At 50.7% G+C, this 20,318-nt stretch overlaps 1 protein-coding gene across 1 annotated transcript; it reads left to right on the top strand.

Moving 5' to 3' along the window:
* The first annotated feature begins 397 nt into the window (after positions 1-397).
* Positions 398-19,911, top strand: LOC144942028 (uncharacterized). Its single transcript, XM_078868644.1, has 10 exons — positions 398-539; positions 4,317-4,418; positions 5,524-5,664; positions 6,142-6,499; positions 7,046-7,275; positions 7,938-8,306; positions 9,006-9,227; positions 10,285-10,488; positions 12,064-12,281; positions 17,153-19,911. Exons 1-10 carry the CDS (start codon positions 513-515, stop codon positions 17,319-17,321), a joined length of 2,040 nt encoding a protein of 679 aa, XP_078724770.1. The 5' UTR covers positions 398-512; the 3' UTR covers positions 17,322-19,911.
* The last annotated feature ends 407 nt before the right edge of the window (positions 19,912-20,318 follow it).

Genomic DNA, 20,318 nt, shown 5'->3' with positions numbered 1-20,318 from the left:
GGGTGAGTGAGTGGGTGAGTGAGTGGTTGAGTGGGTGGGTGAGTGAGTGTGTGAGTGAGTGTGTGAGTGAGTGGGTGAGTGAGTGAGTGGGTGAGTGAGTCAGTGGGTGGGTGAGTGGGTGGGTGAGTGGGTGAGTGAGCGAGCGAGCGGGGTTGAACCTGTCAAGTCAGTCAAGTCGTCTCGGTCACGCTGTCATGTTGACACCGTCCCAGGGTGTCTCTTCCCGGGACCTCGTCCTGCCAGCAGCAGCAGCAGCGAGTCCCCTCCACACTTCACGTGACGGCCTCAGGGTGCACCGAGCCTGGCACAAAGCCCCGTGTTGACGTCGCCGGTTGTGTTGCTGTTGTTGTTGAAGAATGTGCGAGTCGGTGGGTGGGGGGTGAATGAGTAAGTGGTTGGGGTGAAGGAGCGGAGTGGGAGGGTTGTGTTGGATGAATGAGTGGGTGGTGAGTGACTAAATGATTGTGACATAGACAGCTGCCGCACCTGGGGTGCAGCGTCTTCACCTGGAGATGTCAAGCCCTGATCTTCCCGTCGAGGTAAAGTAGCATTAACATTGCTGCACCAGACATTTATGCAGTCTATCTTGTCAGGATTTTATACATCTTGTGAGTCTTAACCGATGTGGGAATGTGTATGTATTTATGTTTTTTTTATGTTCTTTTGATAATGTTTGCCAATGGGGAAGACCATTCACGTCAATTTGAAACTGGTTGATGTCATATTCTTGGTTCTTTCGGTAAAGTCACCTGATGACGGCTGTTTGCGTTGTGGCCGAAACGTCGTGAGAATTTCATTTTATTATGTTTTATTTTTATTATTTTATTGTTTCCCTTCTACGTGACTTTACCGAAAGAACCAAGAATATGAATCCCTGCAGTCACGATAGCTTTAAATCTAAACTGGTTGATGTCACCTTCAAATCTTCCTCTGTGTTTTTTTTTCTCCCACGGCACTGCAGCAAATGTAGCTCAGTGCCCGACTCCTGTACCACAGTCAAGTCAATTCTCTCTGCTCGTTCTCCACCCTGAAGAAGGGGCTTTTCCTGAAACGTTAGCCAATTGTGTATGTCCCATTGGGCAGCGTGAACGGTACGTAAAAAGCAAATCGTAATAGTAGAACCTGACGATATTGCGCTATCCACTGTTTTCGGTGGAGGTAAGTTATCAGTCAGAAGTTGCCCTCGGGAGATACCTTTCCTTGCCATAGGAATGTGGAATTTCTATCACGAACTCAGTCTTCACGTTGGGCGGCATCTAATGCTTGTTGAGCGGCGATTTAAAGCCCTTCATCTGCTGAGCTCTCACATCCAGGCCAAACGACCAGATGAATTGTGATGGGAATAGGGTCATTGCTCGAAACGTCGGTTGTATTTTGGATTAAATCGTCCATGAAAAACAGTGAAACTAGCATGTGATGTCATCAGTTTTTGCAAAAATGCGTACAGTACAACATTTGCTTATACAATACAGCGAAAACATTTTGCATCGAATTGTTAATTAAAATTGTGCACGTGTTAGCAGATTACACATGAAGGTCTTGCGGATTTGAGGGTTTCATAAGGGGATAATGCAGCCTTTGGAAACTTGTAGAGGCGTTTGTCGTTATCTTTAGAGGTGTATTTTGACTTCAAAGGAACTTTTTCGTGCTTTTTTCTACCCAGTCCTTACCGGCTGTTACTGTACATGACTGTTTAGCAACAAACTGAGGGAACATACTTAAGATGTTTAAGAGAACCAGTCATTGTAGTTAATAGTGTCACACTTCCTTTTGCATTTGACTGTCAGATCTCGACAAGACTTCTTTCGTAAAGTACTATATACAGTATATATGTTTTTGCCCAATATTATGAAGACCATTGTGATGCAATCGTGGTAGTAGGTTGCTATAGTGAACCCTAATCGCATTATCACTCTAAGTAGTTATCACATTTTGGGCAGGTGTGCTTACCAACTCGAACTGACCAGCGCAGTGACATATTGCCACATTTCTATTTTCCCCAAATGGACATTGATCTTAAACCGCTGCCCCCACTCGCCAACAGCTCTGGTTCCACCAACCATCAGGTGAAGGAGCAAAGGGTGTCGAGTAAGAATCACTGGGGTATGCACAGGTGGCCTTCTTACACGTGACATGTGTAAACAGGAAGGTTTTTATTGCCCTGGTGACGTGGAGGGGGGGGGGAGCCCAGTGACTGATTGAAAGACCGCTGGGCTTGATGTAAGTGTATATCTGTATGTTGAACTCATATTCTTGGTTCTTTCGGTAAAGTCACGTGACTTTACCGAAAGAACCAAGCATATGAATCCCTGCAGTCACGAAAGCTTTAAATACAAATTTATGTTGAACTTCTTTCGCACCGTACGTAGACAGCCGTGCAAATCGGATGTGCGAGGGAAGGACAACGAACTAAACACAAAAAGCAGTTTTAAAGAAATTAGTTTTCAATCGAGATTTAAAAGTGGAGAGCTCCGGTGGCTTCCTAACATCGGAAGGAAGATCATTCCAGACGGCCGCAGAAACTCATCCAAAAGCACGCGAAGCCGTTGCTGCAAGGATGTGCACACTTGCGACATTTTCACCGCCTCGAAACTGTTTCCGCTGCATGAAGGCCTCCTCCACGCCATGTCGGTTGTGGCCGTTGTTTGACAATATCGCAAGCTGATCAGTGCGAGTTGGTGATGCGGGGGTCCACAAATGGTTCAGATGTCACTTGTCACTGGTGTTTGCCATGGCCAGGAATCAAACTCAGATGATGGGGTTCTAGGGTTGCCACCTGTCCGGGTTTGATCCAGGCAGTTTGGGAATTGGAATCTATATACATGTAGGCTTTCGCGACCAATATCAACCATAATAAAGGAGTTTTTTTGGGGTTAGATTGCGTAAATATATAAATGTGTCGTTAAAACCCGCCACCACCCGACACAGCCAACTAGTAAGGGTTGTCACGTAAACAGAACATGCCAATTCGTCACTAGTACAGCACACCGGTGTGCTGGAGAGCCAAGCTACAACATTTAAATGTCACAACATTTACGTGACAACCCTTACTAGTTGGCTGTGTCGGGTGGTGGCGGGTTTTAACGACACATTTATATATTTACGTGATCTAACCCAAAAAAACCCCTCTATTATGAATTGGCATCTATGTTTGGGTGGCAGGGATAGATTTCAACTGAGATCTGGTGGTAGTGGCTTGCAATTATGTTTTACAATATACTGTACTAGACAGTTTTGATAGACCTCATACCTGTCAACCCCTGATCAGCACCCCCTACCTTATTTCAGACAAAGTCAGACCTTATTGGTCACCCTGTGCCCTTATAAATCTCAACGTTCATCCTACAAAGTCCCATCACAAGGGAGAAACACAAACAAATAGACAAACAAAATTGCTCGTATTGAAACGACTGTACACCATATGGACCTGAAAACTCAATTTCCCTGGACAAGGCTACGGGTAAACCGTGTGGGTTGACAGGCATGAGACCTAGACCGACTGAGACATGCCTTGGGTTGGTCTGTGGGAAAGGTGGCAACACTGCCAGCTTCACGGCACAGTGTGTGCACCACTGTGCCACCTCTATTAAACTTATTCTCCCCTTAAACTAATTAGTTGGTGATACTGCGTTGGCAGTGGTGCTCAACCACAAATAGCAAAAATACCCAACACATTTGTCAATAACACTGTCTCAAAATACATAATAGATGTTATTGGTTCTTTCGGTAAAGTCACGTAGAAGGGAAACAATAACATTTTCTTGCTGTGGTTTTCACACCTGATGATGATTGCTTGTGTAGCAATCGAAACGTCGTGAGAATTTTATTGTTTTATATTTTTATTATTTCCCTTCTACGTGACTTTACCGAAAGAACCAAGAATATGAATCCCTGCAGTCACGAAAGCTTTAAATCAAAATGTATAATATATGTTTTAAATATATTTTACAATTTCGGGCAATGACCCTTCATTGCAACCCTTGTCTCTACACAAGTTGCTTACAAGAACCCTGATGCCCATGCTTGGTGTAAACCATTACGTAGTAGATTATCCCTATGTTGTGTACACAGTGATGTTTACGAAACACACTTTGGTATGAGGACCAGTCTCCCCTTAGGGTCACACGCTTACATGTATGAAGTTTGTATCTTACACAAACCTTGACGCTCAGTATTTCTCCGACAACCTAGGCCTCGAAAAACTGCGCATTTTACTGTAATACATTTCAATACAATACCGGAAGCAGATCTCGGTACAATTCAGTTCCTGCCACCATAATGTACATTGTGAATTGCATGATGTACAACTCTCACAGGTGATAACTCGGATCATGAGCCTTCTGTCGGTGGCGGAGAGGCGAGAGGCATCGCTGGTGAACAAGGCTTGGTACCAGTCCTCCTTGGACCACACGCTACAGGTACCATCTCACACTGAGCCACTAGGGCCCACACTGATGGGTGAAGACTCAGTTTGCTGTTGTACAATTACTGTCTTTTGTAGACATGTAACGATCCGCCCCACGCCGATGACCAATCACACAGAATGCTCCCGATCTCGTCAAAATCTCAGAAGCTGAGTAGCACTGAGAGTGGATTTTGCTTGGCTATCCAGGCTTTGTGATGGGGAGCAGATACCATTTCAGCAAAATCAATTGTATTGTTGCAATTTTATGCTCTATGCGCACTGCCTTCACCATCTCTCACTGCCTTCACCATCTCTCACTGCCTTCACCATCTCTCACGGCCTTCACCATCTCTCACTGTCTTCATCTCTCACTGCCTTCACCATCTCTCACTGCCTTCACCATCTCTCACTGCCTTCACTGTCTCTCACTGCCTTCACCATCTCTCACTGCCTTCACCATCTCTCACTGCCTTCACCATCTCTCACTGCCTTCACCATCTCTCACTGCCTTCACCATCTCTCACTGCCCAGCATGATGATGTTTGGCCAAATAACCCCCACGATCTGCGTAGTGTGGAGAAACACTTATCCACCAGTGGATTTATAAAAGGGCTGTACATTTACTTATGTCTGTGTACAATATATCGTTCAAACCCCCAGCAATTGCAAAAGTTGCATTAACAGAGATACACATTTACACTGAGTATAATGTGTTATTTCAAGTTCGAGTACATTTATTAGGTATAGCCCTGCGAGCCATTCAGCTCTTGAATCGGATGCAACCGCAACAAACAAAAAACAAAAACACGAACAAGAAAACATCTTAAAGTGACTATGTGCAAACAGAAAATCCAAAAAAAGACAGTAAAATATTGCAGAAAGCTGTACAGATATTTTTTTATCAGGATGGCCAATATATTTGTTTTGCATATGGGCAGGGATGTCATCTACGGTTGTCGGATGAGATGTCATCACGACGACTAACCACATTATTTTGTATACATTTCTTTGATGACAAATTACTGACACACTAATCAACGGCATGTACCATGAGCACGAGAACACATTTTACTCGATTAATTAATCCTTTCCTTCCCCGTCGCTCCCTTCTACCCCAGAAGGATGTGTTGTACAACCTGGCGGTGGGGTGCGGTGGCGAACTGGGCTGGGCCGATGCGTGGAGCGCGAGCGGCGTGCCGTCGCGCGCCAGCATAAGCGCGGTGCTCACCTGCACGGACGGATCGCACGCCGCCCGGCAGGTGATGCCGCCCGCCACGGCTGCTGGCTAACCATCTCGGGTACATTTGTAGTCACGCCATTCTCATCGCCCCGAAGCTAATGCGAAGGCGGTATGTTTCACGGGCTTAAGTCTGCAGTGGTTTCGTAGTAGGGGGCCGCAATTGCTATGTGGCTCCAGGTTGAGTAAGTAGTGGGGAGCTTATAAAATGTTTAAAGGTTTAAGGTTTTATTTGAAATGAAATATCACCCCTACTCAAGGCGGTACTAAAAATTGAAATAACAAATTAAAAGACAAAAACAGGTAAAATGCACTTTAGGGCGAAATGTGGAAGTAGTGAGTCCCGCATTCCCTCCTTAATACACGGAGACTCGGAGCGCACATTTGGCAAATTTGGACCGTGACGCCGGTACATATGGCCTACTCAGTTTCAGAAGAAGCTCTCAGCAGGTGGAGCAAAACATCGAATATCACGCCAAGGAATCCCACCACCCAACAGGCACTCGAGCTCGCCGCCCGCCGCCTGGGCCCTTCGCTGGAGCAGCTGGCGCTGCGTGGAGCGGCGCTGCAGGAGGCGGTCTTGCCGGCCGTGCTGCAGCACTGCCCGCGGCTGCTTTCCCTCGACCTCACGGGCTGCGATGGCCTCTTCATGCCGGGCATGCTGTTGGGCCGCCCCGAGGAGTGCGAGCTCGCCCGCCCGGGTCTACGGAACCTGCAGCGGCTGTCCCTCGCCGGGCTCCGCTACCTCTCAGACAGCACGTTCAACCGCCTGGTGTCGCTCACGCCGCACCTGAGCCACCTGTCACTCGCCGGGTGCCACATGACCTTCGATTTCTACCCCTACAGCAGCCACAATGGTGAGAGGTGCCATGAGAAGAATGATCGAACTGCGGAGAAAACGGGCACCTTTTTTGTGCTTACCAACCTAAACGGTCATCTAGCTCTCTGGTGCGTTTTTGGGTTGTACTGCTTTGTTCTGCACCATTAGGTCTAATGTCTCACTCCAGGTTTTGGGAGCTTCTTCAGAGAACATATCGTATCATATCAGGATGCTTTCTTGATGTTCTGATTTGCACACCGGTTCAATCAATTACCTGGAGCACCAGTTGAAACAATGCAAGTTTATTAATCCTCCAGCCTCAGTGGACCCAGAAGTATAAACGGACACACCACAGTTGGTCAATCAGCAGGTTGTGTGTGGTGGAGTAAAGTGTGGGTCCTCCCACATCTTCCGAGAAGTCTGGCTAGCATGGAAGAGTAGGCCAAATACACTCCAGAGGAGCTCTCTAGAGCTTCCTCTCGTGAAGGCCCTTCTGCCAGCAGTGGCATGAGCAAGTAATGCAGGGCTGCACCTTTTATTGCATCGGGAACAATAACATCACAGCACCCTTACTGCATTGCAGGAAAAAAGGACGCTGTTCCAAGTGGCAGGCCGCAAGACTCTACTGCCATGCTGTTGCTGCGGAACCTGCTGTCGTTCCTGCAGCAGCACGCAGACACCCTCACCGGCCTGGACCTGAGTGGCCTGGGGCTCACGATGCAGACAGCTCGCGCCATCGTCAGCGTCCCTGGGCTGCGTCTCACCTCCTTTCTCCTGCGTGACTGCAAGGATCTCTCGGACGCCGCGGTGCAGGTTAGCCATTTCCTTCGAGCCCAAGCCTTTCTCAAGAAGCCAACGTCACACTTATCTTCCTGGTAGTCTGCCGTAATCGACAGTGGCGTTGCTGAGGGCGTGGTGGTGGGGGTCAGCGCTCGTGCTTGGATTGGCTCGTGGCCGGCACGAGAGAGGCAGGCATGGCCACAGTTGTGACCGGTGCAACAACAACAGCAAAACCGGCGCTGCTGCTGTTGTTTTTGTATCCGACGGGCAAACATCTCAATGATGGCTTGAGCACAGCTGCTGCATTACAGTCATGCGAATTAAATTTCCTGGCAGTGTTGCCAACCAATGGCGTAGCGTGGTTTGCATGGCCCCTTGTGCAAATCAAGAAATAGGGCTCCCTGTCTAAATACCTACCTTCGTCGTAGCCTGATGCCTGGGCCTTCCAAATCTTAGCTGCACAATTTTAAGAGTATGGCTCGCAGGTGGAATGATGCAATTTCAAAAGCTGGTCAGTGTTTGACCTGCTCCAAGTTCCATAAAATGAGCACTAGCATATATTTTACAATTTATTTTACACCAAATACTCAATTAGACTTCATTAAGGCACGTCACCTCAAGAACAGGCTAATCCTGGCAAAAACCGGGACTTTAGGCCCGAGTCAGTTTCTCGGTGCACATGCGTGTCTCTGCAGGCCATTGTAACTGCTCAGCCGTTCCTTGAGGTGCTGGACATGAGCGGGTGCGTGCTGCTCACGGACAAAGCGGCCCTGGCCGTGTCGCTGGGCCTTCCTGGCCTCCGTCGTCTCGGGATGGGCCACCTACGCCACCTGACAGACGCGGGCCTGTCCAGCCTGGCCTGCCTGCCTTGCCTCACAGCCCTCTCCGTGCCGGAGTGCCACCAGCTGACGGGCAAGGGCCTGTGGGACAAAGGCAGCTGCAATCGGGACGGAGCGAGCGTGATGGCGGGGGAAAGGCCTCCGCTCAGGGCAGAGGTTGAAGGAGAACAAGGAATGGCGTTCGCGCCGCTGCAGGAGCTGAGCCTGCGCTACTGCAATATCACAGTACGACACCGTTCACGATGTCCTCTTCTTCGTATGTATGCATGTTGAACTTATTTTGGACCGTACGTAGCCAACCGTGCTACAGAGATGCGACCTTAAAATCCATTTTGAGTGCTAAAGGCTTTGCTGAATCTAGTTGTCCCCCGTTATGCCCTCTGCTCCAGCAACTATGTCCCCTGTCAAATCACACGGTCTCCCTCCACTTGAGTGGCAGGTTGGTCCCCGTCTGCTGCTGTCTCTACGTTATGAATCTCATCATAGCTGTCTACCTGCCTCACCCCATCCTGCTCTATAACTCCCACATTAAGGCGTTCCTGTTTTCCCCTGCCTGATTGGCCATACTCACCTGTCCAAGTGTCTTGATTCTCACAAGCACAGTAACTTAGTTATTTCTACTCCATCATGGCATTCCCTCAGCACTGAAAATTGTACAAGTCATCCAAGTCTGTCTTCATTTACAATGTCTTCAGATGCATTGTTGTGCACATGTACGTGTCGTAGGATTGCAAATGTTGGCAAATTGAAATCTAATTTCAAAAACTTCAAAACAGCTTTCAATGTGAGAGTGGGGTTTAGTGCAAGCATCTGCGTAGTTTGTCCCTTGTATCCTGTGCGTCCCATGTCCATTCCCGTGTGTATCTCACGGGCCACCGTGTGTCCTGCGTGCATGTCACGTGCCACCGTGTGTCCCGCACGCAGGCCTCGAGCGTGGTGTCACTGGCGGTTGCGCTGGGTGCGTCTCTGCGGGAGCTGGACCTCTCGTCGTGCGTGGCCGTCACGGACGCCAGCGTGCGCGCCATCAGCACGAGCCTGGCCACCCTGCGGGTGCTTCGTCTTGCCTGGTGCCGCGAGCTCACCGACTGGGGCCTGCTGGGCATAGAGAAGCCCTGCTTACAGCCGTTGTTGCCCAGCAGCCACACGGTAGCCCTCTCGCACTGTGGACTGGCACTCGAGATTGAAAACTCATTTCTTTAAGAACAGATTTTTTTGTGTTGAGGTTGTTGTTTCCCCCCCCATCTCCCATTAGCACGGTTGGCTACTTACGGTGCAAAAAGAAGTTCAACATACATGCATATCCACTGCTGCTGCTGTTTATGTCAAAGATCAAAGTGCCACATTCGTAAATCAGTGAAATGTTGCACTTCCATGAGTAATTTCCCATAGTTTCCATAATAGATGCGTCCGCTTGTTTTTGTAAAATCAAATGAAAAGTGAGATTCTACACCACGTGAATTGGTCCAAAGGTGGTGTCTTTCCTGTTTGAATGAGTGTTGGGCGAAGCTCATCTGTTGGTTGACCCAAGCCACTGTATTACACGAGTAAGATTCCTATTACTATATGAGATCACTCTGTCTATAGGACAACCTCTTTTAGCTTCTCAAAAAGTGGTTTAGTTGTGATCAGCGTGCGCTACGTGCGCTGCGTACGAGCGGCTCGAGGTGCGAGACAAAACTTTTCTTAAAATTCACGTCACACTTCACGGGAACCAAGTACCAACACAATACAGCTTCATTAAGGTCGCTTATTGCCTTCTAGATCAATCCGATGGCTTTTTTTCCATAGGCCCTTGTACCATCCGTATCAGCCCCTCTATCTAGCGGGTGTGGGGAGTGGTAGTGTAGCGGTTCGGGCACTGCGCTTTGAACCTGTCGAACCGAGTTCGATTCCCGCTCACGGCCACCAGTGACGATTATCTGAACCGGTTCTGGGTCTCCCCTAGGTTGACTCTGCCTCAAATGAGTACCTGATGTGGTGTGTATACATCGCCACCGGGGAGACGAAGATGGCCGGGCGCAGTGCTGGTTACCCACACCCTCGTGTACCGTGCCGGCCATCATAGCTGCTTGCTAAAACCACTTGCCCCAACAGCCCATGTAGGCTGTACGGGGGATCTTTGCCTTTTGTTTATCCTCGGTCAGCACTGGCACCGGTCACCGTCGGCTGATGAGCGCCGCCCCGTGCGTGTGACCGTTGGCAGAGTTCGTCCGGGCCCAAGTTCAGCCGCTCGTTTGGCAACATCGGCTTCTTCTCCCCGCCGCCCGTGTGGCCGGAAGATTTGGCGCCGCCGTCGCCGGCGGAGGTGGAGGCGGGCGAGGTGGGGCCCCGGCTGAGCGCCCTCTCCCAGCTCGCCGAACTCGACCTCGCCAACTGCTTCCGGCTCACGGACGCCAGCCTCACGCAGGTGAGCGACTCGCCGCCCCGCAGACCGAAGGTTGTGATCGACCCGGGGTCAAATTTGGGGCGACCGTCGTCGCCGGCCAACGCGTTAACCCGCGAGCGACGACGACGGTGGTGGCGGCGGCGTCGTCAACTCGGCGGGCGACGGGATAGAGTGACGGGCTTCTCTCCAGCAGCTCGTGCAGTCCACGATTGCAGTCACTCGGTCAGCACGACGCGTTGCAACGTGAGCTTTGCTTTCTGTGAAAGAGGGGAAGACTTGCTGATCAAATGAAGAGAGCTTGACATCAGGCGGGTTGCCTGACCTTGTTTGGCCACTTCTATGACAAGCCGAAACAGATGACCACCAAACAAGAGACAGGCTTCTCTTGTTTACAGGTGTCTCTTGTAGATATGTAGCTAGGCTGGTAAGTGTGAAGCTCAGGTAATGAGAAAAAAAAATCGTTTAACATTACCTTCAGGTGCTCCATCATCACGTGGCCTCACGTCATCGCCACATGGGTGCTGTGTTAAAACTGCAACGTAACGCTTCCTTGATTTATTCCACCACAAATGAACGGTGCATTCGTGATACGTGCATCAAATGGTGCGAATAAGAATTGATAGTTGAATATACAAATCATGTGAATATACCTTTTGGTGCTAAGATTATAAACGTGGCAGAAAAAAAAGATTAAACGACACTGCATTTAATCATATTTGATTCTTTACCCCGAACGGGGACTTTAAAATTCACCACATTCCCGGATTAGGAGGTGAACTTTCTTCACATGCCTAATTACAATGTGTGGGAGTGATGTCGTTGGCACTCCGCGTCATTCGTGAAGAAAGCTTCAAACCGAGGTTGCACAGACCGCAGCGCATCGCCTCCACGCGTAGCTACAACAAAACGTAGCTCGTTGTTGGTTTGCATTTCGCGGTGTGGCGGCAGGCAATCCACGGCTTTTGCCGTGGCGGCAACCTTGATCTTCATCTTGATTCTGCCACGGTGGCGAGATGTTAACTCTCCCTCGTCTGGTATGCAGCAGGTCGTGGGTTCGATCGTGTGGATTTTTCTCCGGGTAGCTCCGGTTTTTCCCTGCACACTTGTTTGTACTTCCCCCGCACCTCCGATTAGCACGGTTGGCTACGTACGGTGCGAAATAATTCAACATACATACCTCTAAACGTGCGTTTAGAGTATTTAGTTGCTATACATTTCCACGTGACAAGCCACTTAATTGAGCTGTCATTTGTGGTAGCCGGGTTGCTTCTGAAAAAGAGCCATAGAGCTCAGCGGTCCTTAACCTTGTAAAATAAAAAAAATAGTTTATTGAAACAAGTTTGGGCCCGACAATTGTTTTTTACCCGTCTATCTTTTACAAGGAGTCATGTTTGCATAGACCACAATACCTACAGCCATAATGCAAACAAAAAACATAACTCTGATAATATTTGCACTGTCCTTGAAATTGATTGGTCCACACCCGAGACAGCTTTCCTTAGAGCCTAGTCTCACATGGTGTTGGACCAGATGAGTTGAGCGCGGGCGCAACTGCGCTGGTGACACGCGTGGCGTGTGTGGCGGGGGCGTGCGCAGGTGCTGCGGTTCCCAGAGCTGCGCTGCCTGCACGTGTCCCACCTGTGCGAGCTGTCCGACGCGGCGCTGCTCGCGCTGAGCCGCGGCTGCCCCTCCCTCGAGCGCCTGTCGCTCGCCGGCTGCTACCGCCTGAGCGACGGGGGCCTGGCGGCGGCCGCCCCGCTGCTCCGCCGGCTGCGTCACCTCGACCTGTCCTGCTGCGAGCAGCTCTCCGACAGGTATCCTCACGACTCCGCACCCGCGCATACACAGGAGCTTCCAGGGTTAACCCGCACGTTCACACGAGCTTCCAGGGTTAACCCGCGCGTTCACACGAGCTTGCAGGGTTAACCCGCGCGTTCACACTAGCTTGCAGGGTTAACCCGCGCGTTCACACGAGCTTGCAGGGTTAACCCGCGCGTTCACACGAGCTTGCAGGGTTAACCCGCGCGTTCACACGAGCTTGCAGGGTTAATCCGCGCGTTCACAGGAGCTTCCAGGGTTAACCCGCGCGTTCACACGAGCTTCCAGGGTTAACCCGCGCGTTCACAGGAGCTTCCAGGGTTAACCCACGCGTTCACAGGAGCTTCCAGGGTTAACCCGCGCGTTCACACGAGCTTCCAGGGTAAACCCACGTGTTCACAGGAGCTTTCAGGGTTAACCCGCGCGTTCACAGGAGCTTCCAGGGTTAACCCGCGCGTTCACACGAGCTTCCAGGGTTAACCCACGCGTTCACAGGAGCTTTCAGGGTTAACCTGCGCGTTCACACGAGCTTCCAGGGTTAACCCGCGCATTCACAGGAGCTTCCAGGGTTAACCCGCGCGTTCACAGGAGTTTCCAGGGTTAACCCGCGCATTCACAGGAGCTTCCAGAGTTAACCCGCACGTTCACACGAGCTTCCAGGGTTAACCCGCGCGTTCACACGAGCTTGCAGGGTTAACCCGCGCGTTCACATGAGCTTGCAGGGTTAACCCGCACGTTCACACGAGCTTGCAGGGTTAACCCGCGCGTTCACACGAGCTTGCAGGGTTAACCCGCGTGTTCACACGAGCTTCCAGGGTTAACCCGCGTGTTCACACGAGCTTGCAGGGTTATTCCGCGTGTTCACACGAGCTTCCAGGGTTAACCCGCGTGTTCACACGAGCTTCGAGGGTTAACCCGCGCGTTCACACGAGCTTCCAGGGTTAACCCGCGCGTTCACACGAGCTTGCAGGGTTAACCCGCGCGTTCACAGGAGCTTCCAGGGTTAACCCGCGCGTTCACACGAGCTTCCAGGGTTAACCCGCGCGTTCACAGGAGCTTCCAGGGTTAACCCGCGCGTTCACACGAGCTTCCAGGGTTAACCCGCGCATTCACAGGAGCTTCCAGGGTTAACCCACGCGTTCACAGGAGCTTCCAGGGTTAACCCGCGCATTCACACGAGCTTCCAGGGTAAACCCACGCGTTCACAGGAGCTTTCAGGGTTAACCCGCGCGTTCACACGAGCTTGCAGGGTTAACCCGCGCGTTCACATGAGCTTGCAGGGTTAACCCGCACGTTCACACGAGCTTCCAGGGTTAACCCGCGCGTTCACACGAGCTTGCAGGGTTAACCCGCGCGTTCACACTAGCTTGCAGGGTTAACCCGCGCGTTCACACGAGCTTGCAGGGTTAACCCGCGCGTTCACACGAGCTTGCAGGGTTAACCCGCGCGTTCACACGAGCTTGCAGGGTTAATCCGCGCGTTCACAGGAGCTTCCAGGGTTAACCCGCGCGTTCACACGAGCTTCCAGGGTTAACCCGCGCGTTCACAGGAGCTTCCAGGGTTAACCCACGCGTTCACAGGAGCTTCCAGGGTTAACCCGCGCGTTCACACGAGCTTCCAGGGTAAACCCACGTGTTCACAGGAGCTTTCAGGGTTAACCCGCGCGTTCACAGGAGCTTCCAGGGTTAACCCGCGCGTTCACACGAGCTTCCAGGGTTAACCCACGCGTTCACAGGAGCTTTCAGGGTTAACCTGCGCGTTCACACGAGCTTCCAGGGTTAACCCGCGCATTCACAGGAGCTTCCAGGGTTAACCCGCGCGTTCACAGGAGTTTCCAGGGTTAACCCGCGCATTCACAGGAGCTTCCAGAGTTAACCCGCACGTTCACACGAGCTTCCAGGGTTAACCCGCGCGTTCACACGAGCTTGCAGGGTTAACCCGCGCGTTCACATGAGCTTGCAGGGTTAACCCGCACGTTCACACGAGCTTGCAGGGTTAACCCGCGCGTTCACACGAGCTTGCAGGGTTAACCCGCGTGTTCACACGAGCTTCCAGGGTTAACCCGCGTGTTCACACGAGCTTGCAGGGTTATTCCGCGTGTTCACACGAGCTTCCAGGGTTAACCCGCGTGTTCACACGAGCTTCGAGGGTTAACCCGCGCGTTCACACGAGCTTCCAGGGTTAACCCGCGCGTTCACACGAGCTTGCAGGGTTAACCCGCGCGTTCACAGGAGCTTCCAGGGTTAACCCGCGCGTTCACACGAGCTTCCAGGGTTAACCCGCGCGTTCACAGGAGCTTCCAGGGTTAACCCGCGTGTTCACACGAGCTTCCAGGGTTAACCCGCGCATTCACAGGAGCTTCCAGGGTTAACCCACGCGTTCACAGGAGCTTCCAGGGTTAACCCGCGCATTCACACGAGCTTCCAGGGTAAACCCACGCGTTCACAGGAGCTTTCAGGGTTAACCCGCGCGTTCACAGGAGCTTCCAGGGTTAACCCGCGCATTCACACGAGCTTCCAGGGTTAACCCACGCGTTCACAGGAGCTTTCAGGGTTAACCTGCGCATTCACACGAGCTTCCAGGGTTAACCCGCGCATTCACAGGAGCTTCCAGGGTTAACCCGCGCGTTCACAGGAGTTTCCAGGGTTAACCCGCGCATTCACAGGAGCTTCCAGGGTTAACCCGCACGTTCACACGAGCTTCCAGGGTTAACCCGCGCATTCACACGAGCTTCCAAGGTTAACCCGCGTGTTCACAGGAGTTTCCAGGGTTAACCCACGTGTTCACAGGAGTTTCCAGGGTTAACCCGCGCATTCACAGGAGCTTCCAGGGTTAACCCGCGCGTTCACACTAGCTTGCAGGGTTAACCCGCGCGTTCACACGAGCTTGCAGGGTTAACCCGCGCGTTCACAGGAGCTTCCAGGGTTAACCCGCGCGTTCACACGAGCTTCCAGGGTTAACCCGCGCGTTCACAGGAGCTTCCAGGGTTAACCCGCGCGTTCACACGAGCTTCCAGGGTTAACCCGCGCATTCACAGGAGCTTCCAGGGTTAACCCACGCGTTCACAGGAGCTTCCAGGGTTAACCCGCGCATTCACACGAGCTTCCAGGGTAAACCCACGCGTTCACAGGAGCTTTCAGGGTTAACCCGCGCGTTCACAGGAGCTTCCAGGGTTAACCCGCGCGTTCACACGAGCTTCCAGGGTTAACCCACGCGTTCACAGGAGCTTTCAGGGTTAACCTGCGCATTCACACGAGCTTCCAGGGTTAACCCGCGCATTCACAGGAGCTTCCAGGGTTAACCCGCGCGTTCACAGGAGTTTCCAGGGTTAACCCGCGCATTCACAGGAGCTTCCAGGGTTAACCCGCACGTTCACACGAGCTTCCAGGGTTAACCCGCGCATTCACACGAGCTTCCAAGGTTAACCCGCGCGTTCACAGGAGTTTCCAGGGTTAACCCACGTGTTCACAGGAGTTTCCAGGGTTAACCCACGCATTCACAGGAGTTTCCAGGGTTAACCCGCGCATTCACAGGAGCTTCCAGGGTTAACCCGCACGTTCACACGAGCTTCCAGGGTTAACCCGCGCATTCACACGAGCTTCCAAGGTTAACCCGCGCGTTCACAGGAGTTTCCAGGGTTAACCCGCGCGTTCACAGGAGTTTCCAGGGTTAACCCGCGCGTTCACAGGAGTTTCCAGGGTTAACCCGCGCGTTCACAGGAGTTTCCAGGGTTAACCCACGTGTTCACAGGAGTTTCCAGGGTTAACCCGCGCGTTCACACGAGCTTCCAGGGTTAACCCGCGCGTTCACACGAGCTTCCAGGGTTAACCCGCGCGTTCACAGGAGCTTCCAGGGTTAACCCGTGCCTCCGGGCCGGCTCGTATTTCTTTGCCACTGCACAATCGAGCAACGCTACAATCCGGTTGCAGAGGCGAGTCCGGGGGTCGGCGACCTGCTAAGGCTGCCGACTAAGGACTGTTTTGTGACGTTATTTATTATGGACGATCTCATATTCACATGCCGTGCGGCTCTTGAAATATTGAGTTTTTGACTGAATTTGAAAAAAATGGCTCTTGTTGTTTTGGTTGCCGACCCCTTGGACTAGCCCCTCACTTCCCACAAAGTGGTACCATTTTTATCTGTGGTTAAATGATTAGCGGTCAACCCCCAAACGAGATTTGAATTCGCATCTTCCCGATTCCGAGTTGAACGCTTTTCTGTAGCACCACACGGCCAGATCCACTGCGGCATTACCGAAGCTTGTAATCATGCTATTGTTAGTGAATTCAAGTGTCTGGGAGTCTCAAGACAAATATATAAGAGGATTTGACTTGAAACATGTAACTAATTGAGTGTTTCCATGTGGGGTGAAAGGAAATTACCTCTTAAAACCAAGTCAAAGGAGAGGCTAACATTCAAACCTCCACGCAAATAAGTCAACAACAACCTACTTTCAGTACTGCTTCGACAGCTCGCCTCATCGCCTTGAACTGTGGTGGGTGTCTAGTACAGAATGATGCCTATACAGTCAAATTTTCACTAACTGTAAAGGTTTTTTTAATCGTAATATATGGAACGTCAGGCCAAGGTTTCATGCCTTTAAATTATACATTTCCCAGACTGTCTCCAACTATGAAACATGGCTTACATTGTGTATTGCAGACTCTGACATTGCACTTAGCAGCTTCAAGCAATTTCGGTTCAGTCGACAATCTAGGACGTATTGCTTCATCCAAATCTCACCGGAGCCACTCAGGAGTTGTATCCAGCCCACCGTGCTTCACCGTCGCACCGCGGTAGCATCGCTGTTGGAATAAGTGCGACGAATCGCGCCGGTGCGTGTGCCCCCCCCCCCTGCCCCCCGCAGCGTCCTGGACGCCCTGGCCGCGAGCTGCCCGTGGCTGCGTTCGTTGGACGTGTCGCGGTGCGGCCGCGTCACGCTGGAGGCCGTCGAGCGGCTGCAGGCCACGCTGCCGGAGCTGGGCGACGTGCACATGCGGAGCGCCAATGGGCAGGACCTCGCCTTCGCCCTCTGATCGCGGGTGACGGGGTGGGCCGGTGCGGTCTCGGGGTGAGCTGGCGGGGTGAGCTGGCGGGCTACGGCTCACTCATTTCCAGGACCAAGCGGCACTTCTGTAATAGACACGCTTCCCCCTCCCTTCCCACCGTCCAGTGTCGTTTGGTGAACACGGGCACACATTGGAGCCGAGCATTGTTTGAAACGGTGATCATCATCGTTACTTCGTGCGCAGCATACCTTCGGAGTATGACCAATGACGACTGTGGGCACAGACCCTCGCCCCGGTGAGGAAACGAGGCTTAGCTTTGTACAACTCGTCTGATAAATGAGCCTGGAGCAGATGACGAGGAGGGTCTGCTGTGGTTTATCAGTGCGATTTTATCTACCCCTTGTGAATAAATAAGTAACTTGAATGAGCTTGAAGGAAGACGCAAAGAAAAGTTTAATTTATTATGTTGTAGATGTACACCGAGGCCGTGTCACGAGTGTAAAGCTTCACTCGTGAGAAGAAGGAACTGGACGTCATGGTCATGTGACACGGCATACTATGGTGACGTTGCTGCTTTTTGATGGCCGTAACGTTAACGACGAGATGGAAGACCCCGTGCTGCAGCTGCATCATGACGCGCAGCGGGAAGGTTCAAGGAGCCAATTGGGTGAGGGCCCCAAGGTGACCTGAAATTAATTTTACACGAGCACTTGTAAAGTGCTGCTTTGCCACTGATAAACGTAGTTTTAATTCATTAATAATAATAAAAACAATCACACAATGTTTATTTATAGGTCGCGTCTTCCTTTAACGCATTGAAAAAAAATGTAAACTATTCATAGCGGTAAAGACATTTATTTACGGATGTACAACCCTTCGAGTCCAGCAAGGGCTGATTTTTCTGGCATCCGCCTTCTTGTCTGAATGTTAAACACAAGGCACCAAAAACTTTGCTCGAGTATGTGAGATTCTCGGTTAATTTAATTGTCCCTTGACCTATGAGGGTAGGTTGAATTGTAATTGTGTGGGCATCTTATTCACTATGCGGGTCACAATTATTGTTCCAACTATGCACGAGTTCGGTGTTCATATTGTGATGACGTAGATCACATGGCGTGTGCCCCATCAATCCTGCCGATGATGTTGCAGCTCTGCGGCCACATCGGTTCAGGTTCAAAGTTTTCCCGAGCAACCTCAGACGCCAAGGATGTTTTTCAAGGACGGCATAATATAATCATAATCACGTGGCGACCCTTTTTCAGTCCACTGCTGGATGAGGGCCTTGCCACACAGTGCGGGTTTTTGGGGTTATTTGACCATACTTCACCACGCTGGTCAGTGCATGTTGGTGAAGGCTGGGAGCACATAAGTGCACTGCAACGAAAAGCTCAGCAGAATGCACTGTAATTACTTTGAGTGTGCAGTGCCATTCGACAGCTCACAATGTAATTCAAATATGTAAACGACAAGAAAAACCCACCACGAAAAATATTAATGTAGGCTGTAAATAAATGTATTCAATAAAGCACAGAGGTGTGCGTTGCACGTACAAACGCTCCAAGCGTTATCCAGATGACTAGCTCAAAAGTGTTGGAATGGTAATATTTTGTCAATTGTTTGAGTCGGTGGTCTAAACGACTATTGCTACGCATTCAGTTATTTTTACCTTCGTAATTCTGCCTCTTGTTTTATTGGGGTGTCTGTAAATGGATCACCCCGTACATTGGTAAATGTCCTAACCATATTTATAGACAAAGACACTGATTGTTGTAAAGCACACGGGTAACCGCGTGGCACTTGTACACACAAATAACAAAGATGCCCGTATAGCCTTAACAGACTGTTGGGGCAAGTGCTGTCAGCGAGCACCTATGAAGGGCAGAATGGCACACGAAGGGGTGGGTGACCAGCTCCACGCCCGACCGCCTTTGTCTCCCCAGTGACGATGTTTTTACACACTGCACCAGGTACTCATTTGAGGCCGAGTCGATCTAGGGGAGGCCCAGGACCGGTTCAGATAATCGCCACTGGTGTTGACCATGAGCAGGAATCGAACCTGGGTCGCTGGGTTCAAAGCGCAGCGCGCTAACCGCTCCACCACCACTCCCCACATATACACATTCACACGCATGTTTTCGCGCAGGGTTAAGGATAAATTATTTGCGGAATAAACCTAATTCAGATTGTGTTATGCCACTATGCTATGCAGGCACGTGTGATGTATGTGCCTTACTCAGTGGGCGATGTTTGTGTTTGTGTAATACTATATATGACTATTGTACAATCTCACTGGCAGTGGGGGGCAGAAAACAATAATCCCCCCCCCACCCCCTGCCCAACTAGACTCTCAGTGGACAGTGAAGTAGAAGCCAGTTGACACTTAACCGTGAACATATACAGCGCATTCCAGACGGGATGATGCTTCCCTGAACGTTGTTGTTGTTGTTCCACACCCATGGTAGCGAACGCAGAAATAAGACAACGCTAGATTTGAAGCTTTCGTGACTGCAAGGATTAATATTCTTTGGTTTTTTCGGTAAAGTCACGTAGGTAAAAAAAATTTAAATTAATAAAAGTAAAATAAAAAATAAAATAAAGTTCACGACGTTTCGGAGGCAACACAAGCTTCCGTCTTCAGGTGGAACTTGATACAGCAAGCGTGCTGTGACGGTTCCACCTGAAGACGGAAGCTTGTGCTGCCTCCGAAACGTCGTGATTTTTATTTTATTTTTATTTTACTTTTATTAATTTTTTAGCTACGTGACTTTACCGAAAAAACCTAAGAATATAAGACAACGCTGTTAAGAGTGCACACTCGGTGGTTAGCAGTCGTACTTGTGTCAGCTGTGTATACGCCTTTGTGTAAGTTATTATGAATGAGCATGGATTTCCAAGCACAAATGCTTCATTTATGCTGCTAAAATACATCAAGATGATTTGGAGGAAGTTGATCGTCAATTGAACCTTATGGCGGGACCCCGGGGTCCCGAATAAATGGAAGTCAAAATTGTAATTAACTAATTT

The sequence above is a fragment of the Lampetra fluviatilis genome, chromosome 26 (genome assembly GCF_964198595.1).
Source record: "Lampetra fluviatilis chromosome 26, kcLamFluv1.1, whole genome shotgun sequence".
NCBI classification, from domain to species: Eukaryota; Metazoa; Chordata; class Hyperoartia; order Petromyzontiformes; family Petromyzontidae; genus Lampetra; species Lampetra fluviatilis.
This window is presented reverse-complemented; position numbering and strand designations above follow the sequence as displayed.

Bases quoted from the DNA above. Each gene is read 5' to 3' on its own strand.
- LOC144942028 (XM_078868644.1), top strand. From the start codon at position 513: ATGTCAAGCCCTGATCTTCCCGTCGAG. The intron at 5,665-6,141 runs GTGATGCCGCCC...ACCACCCAACAG, and splicing joins GATCGCACGCCGCCCGGCAG to GCACTCGAGCTCGCCGCCCG. The intron at 8,307-9,005 runs GTACGACACCGT...TCCCGCACGCAG, and splicing joins TGCGCTACTGCAATATCACA to GCCTCGAGCGTGGTGTCACT.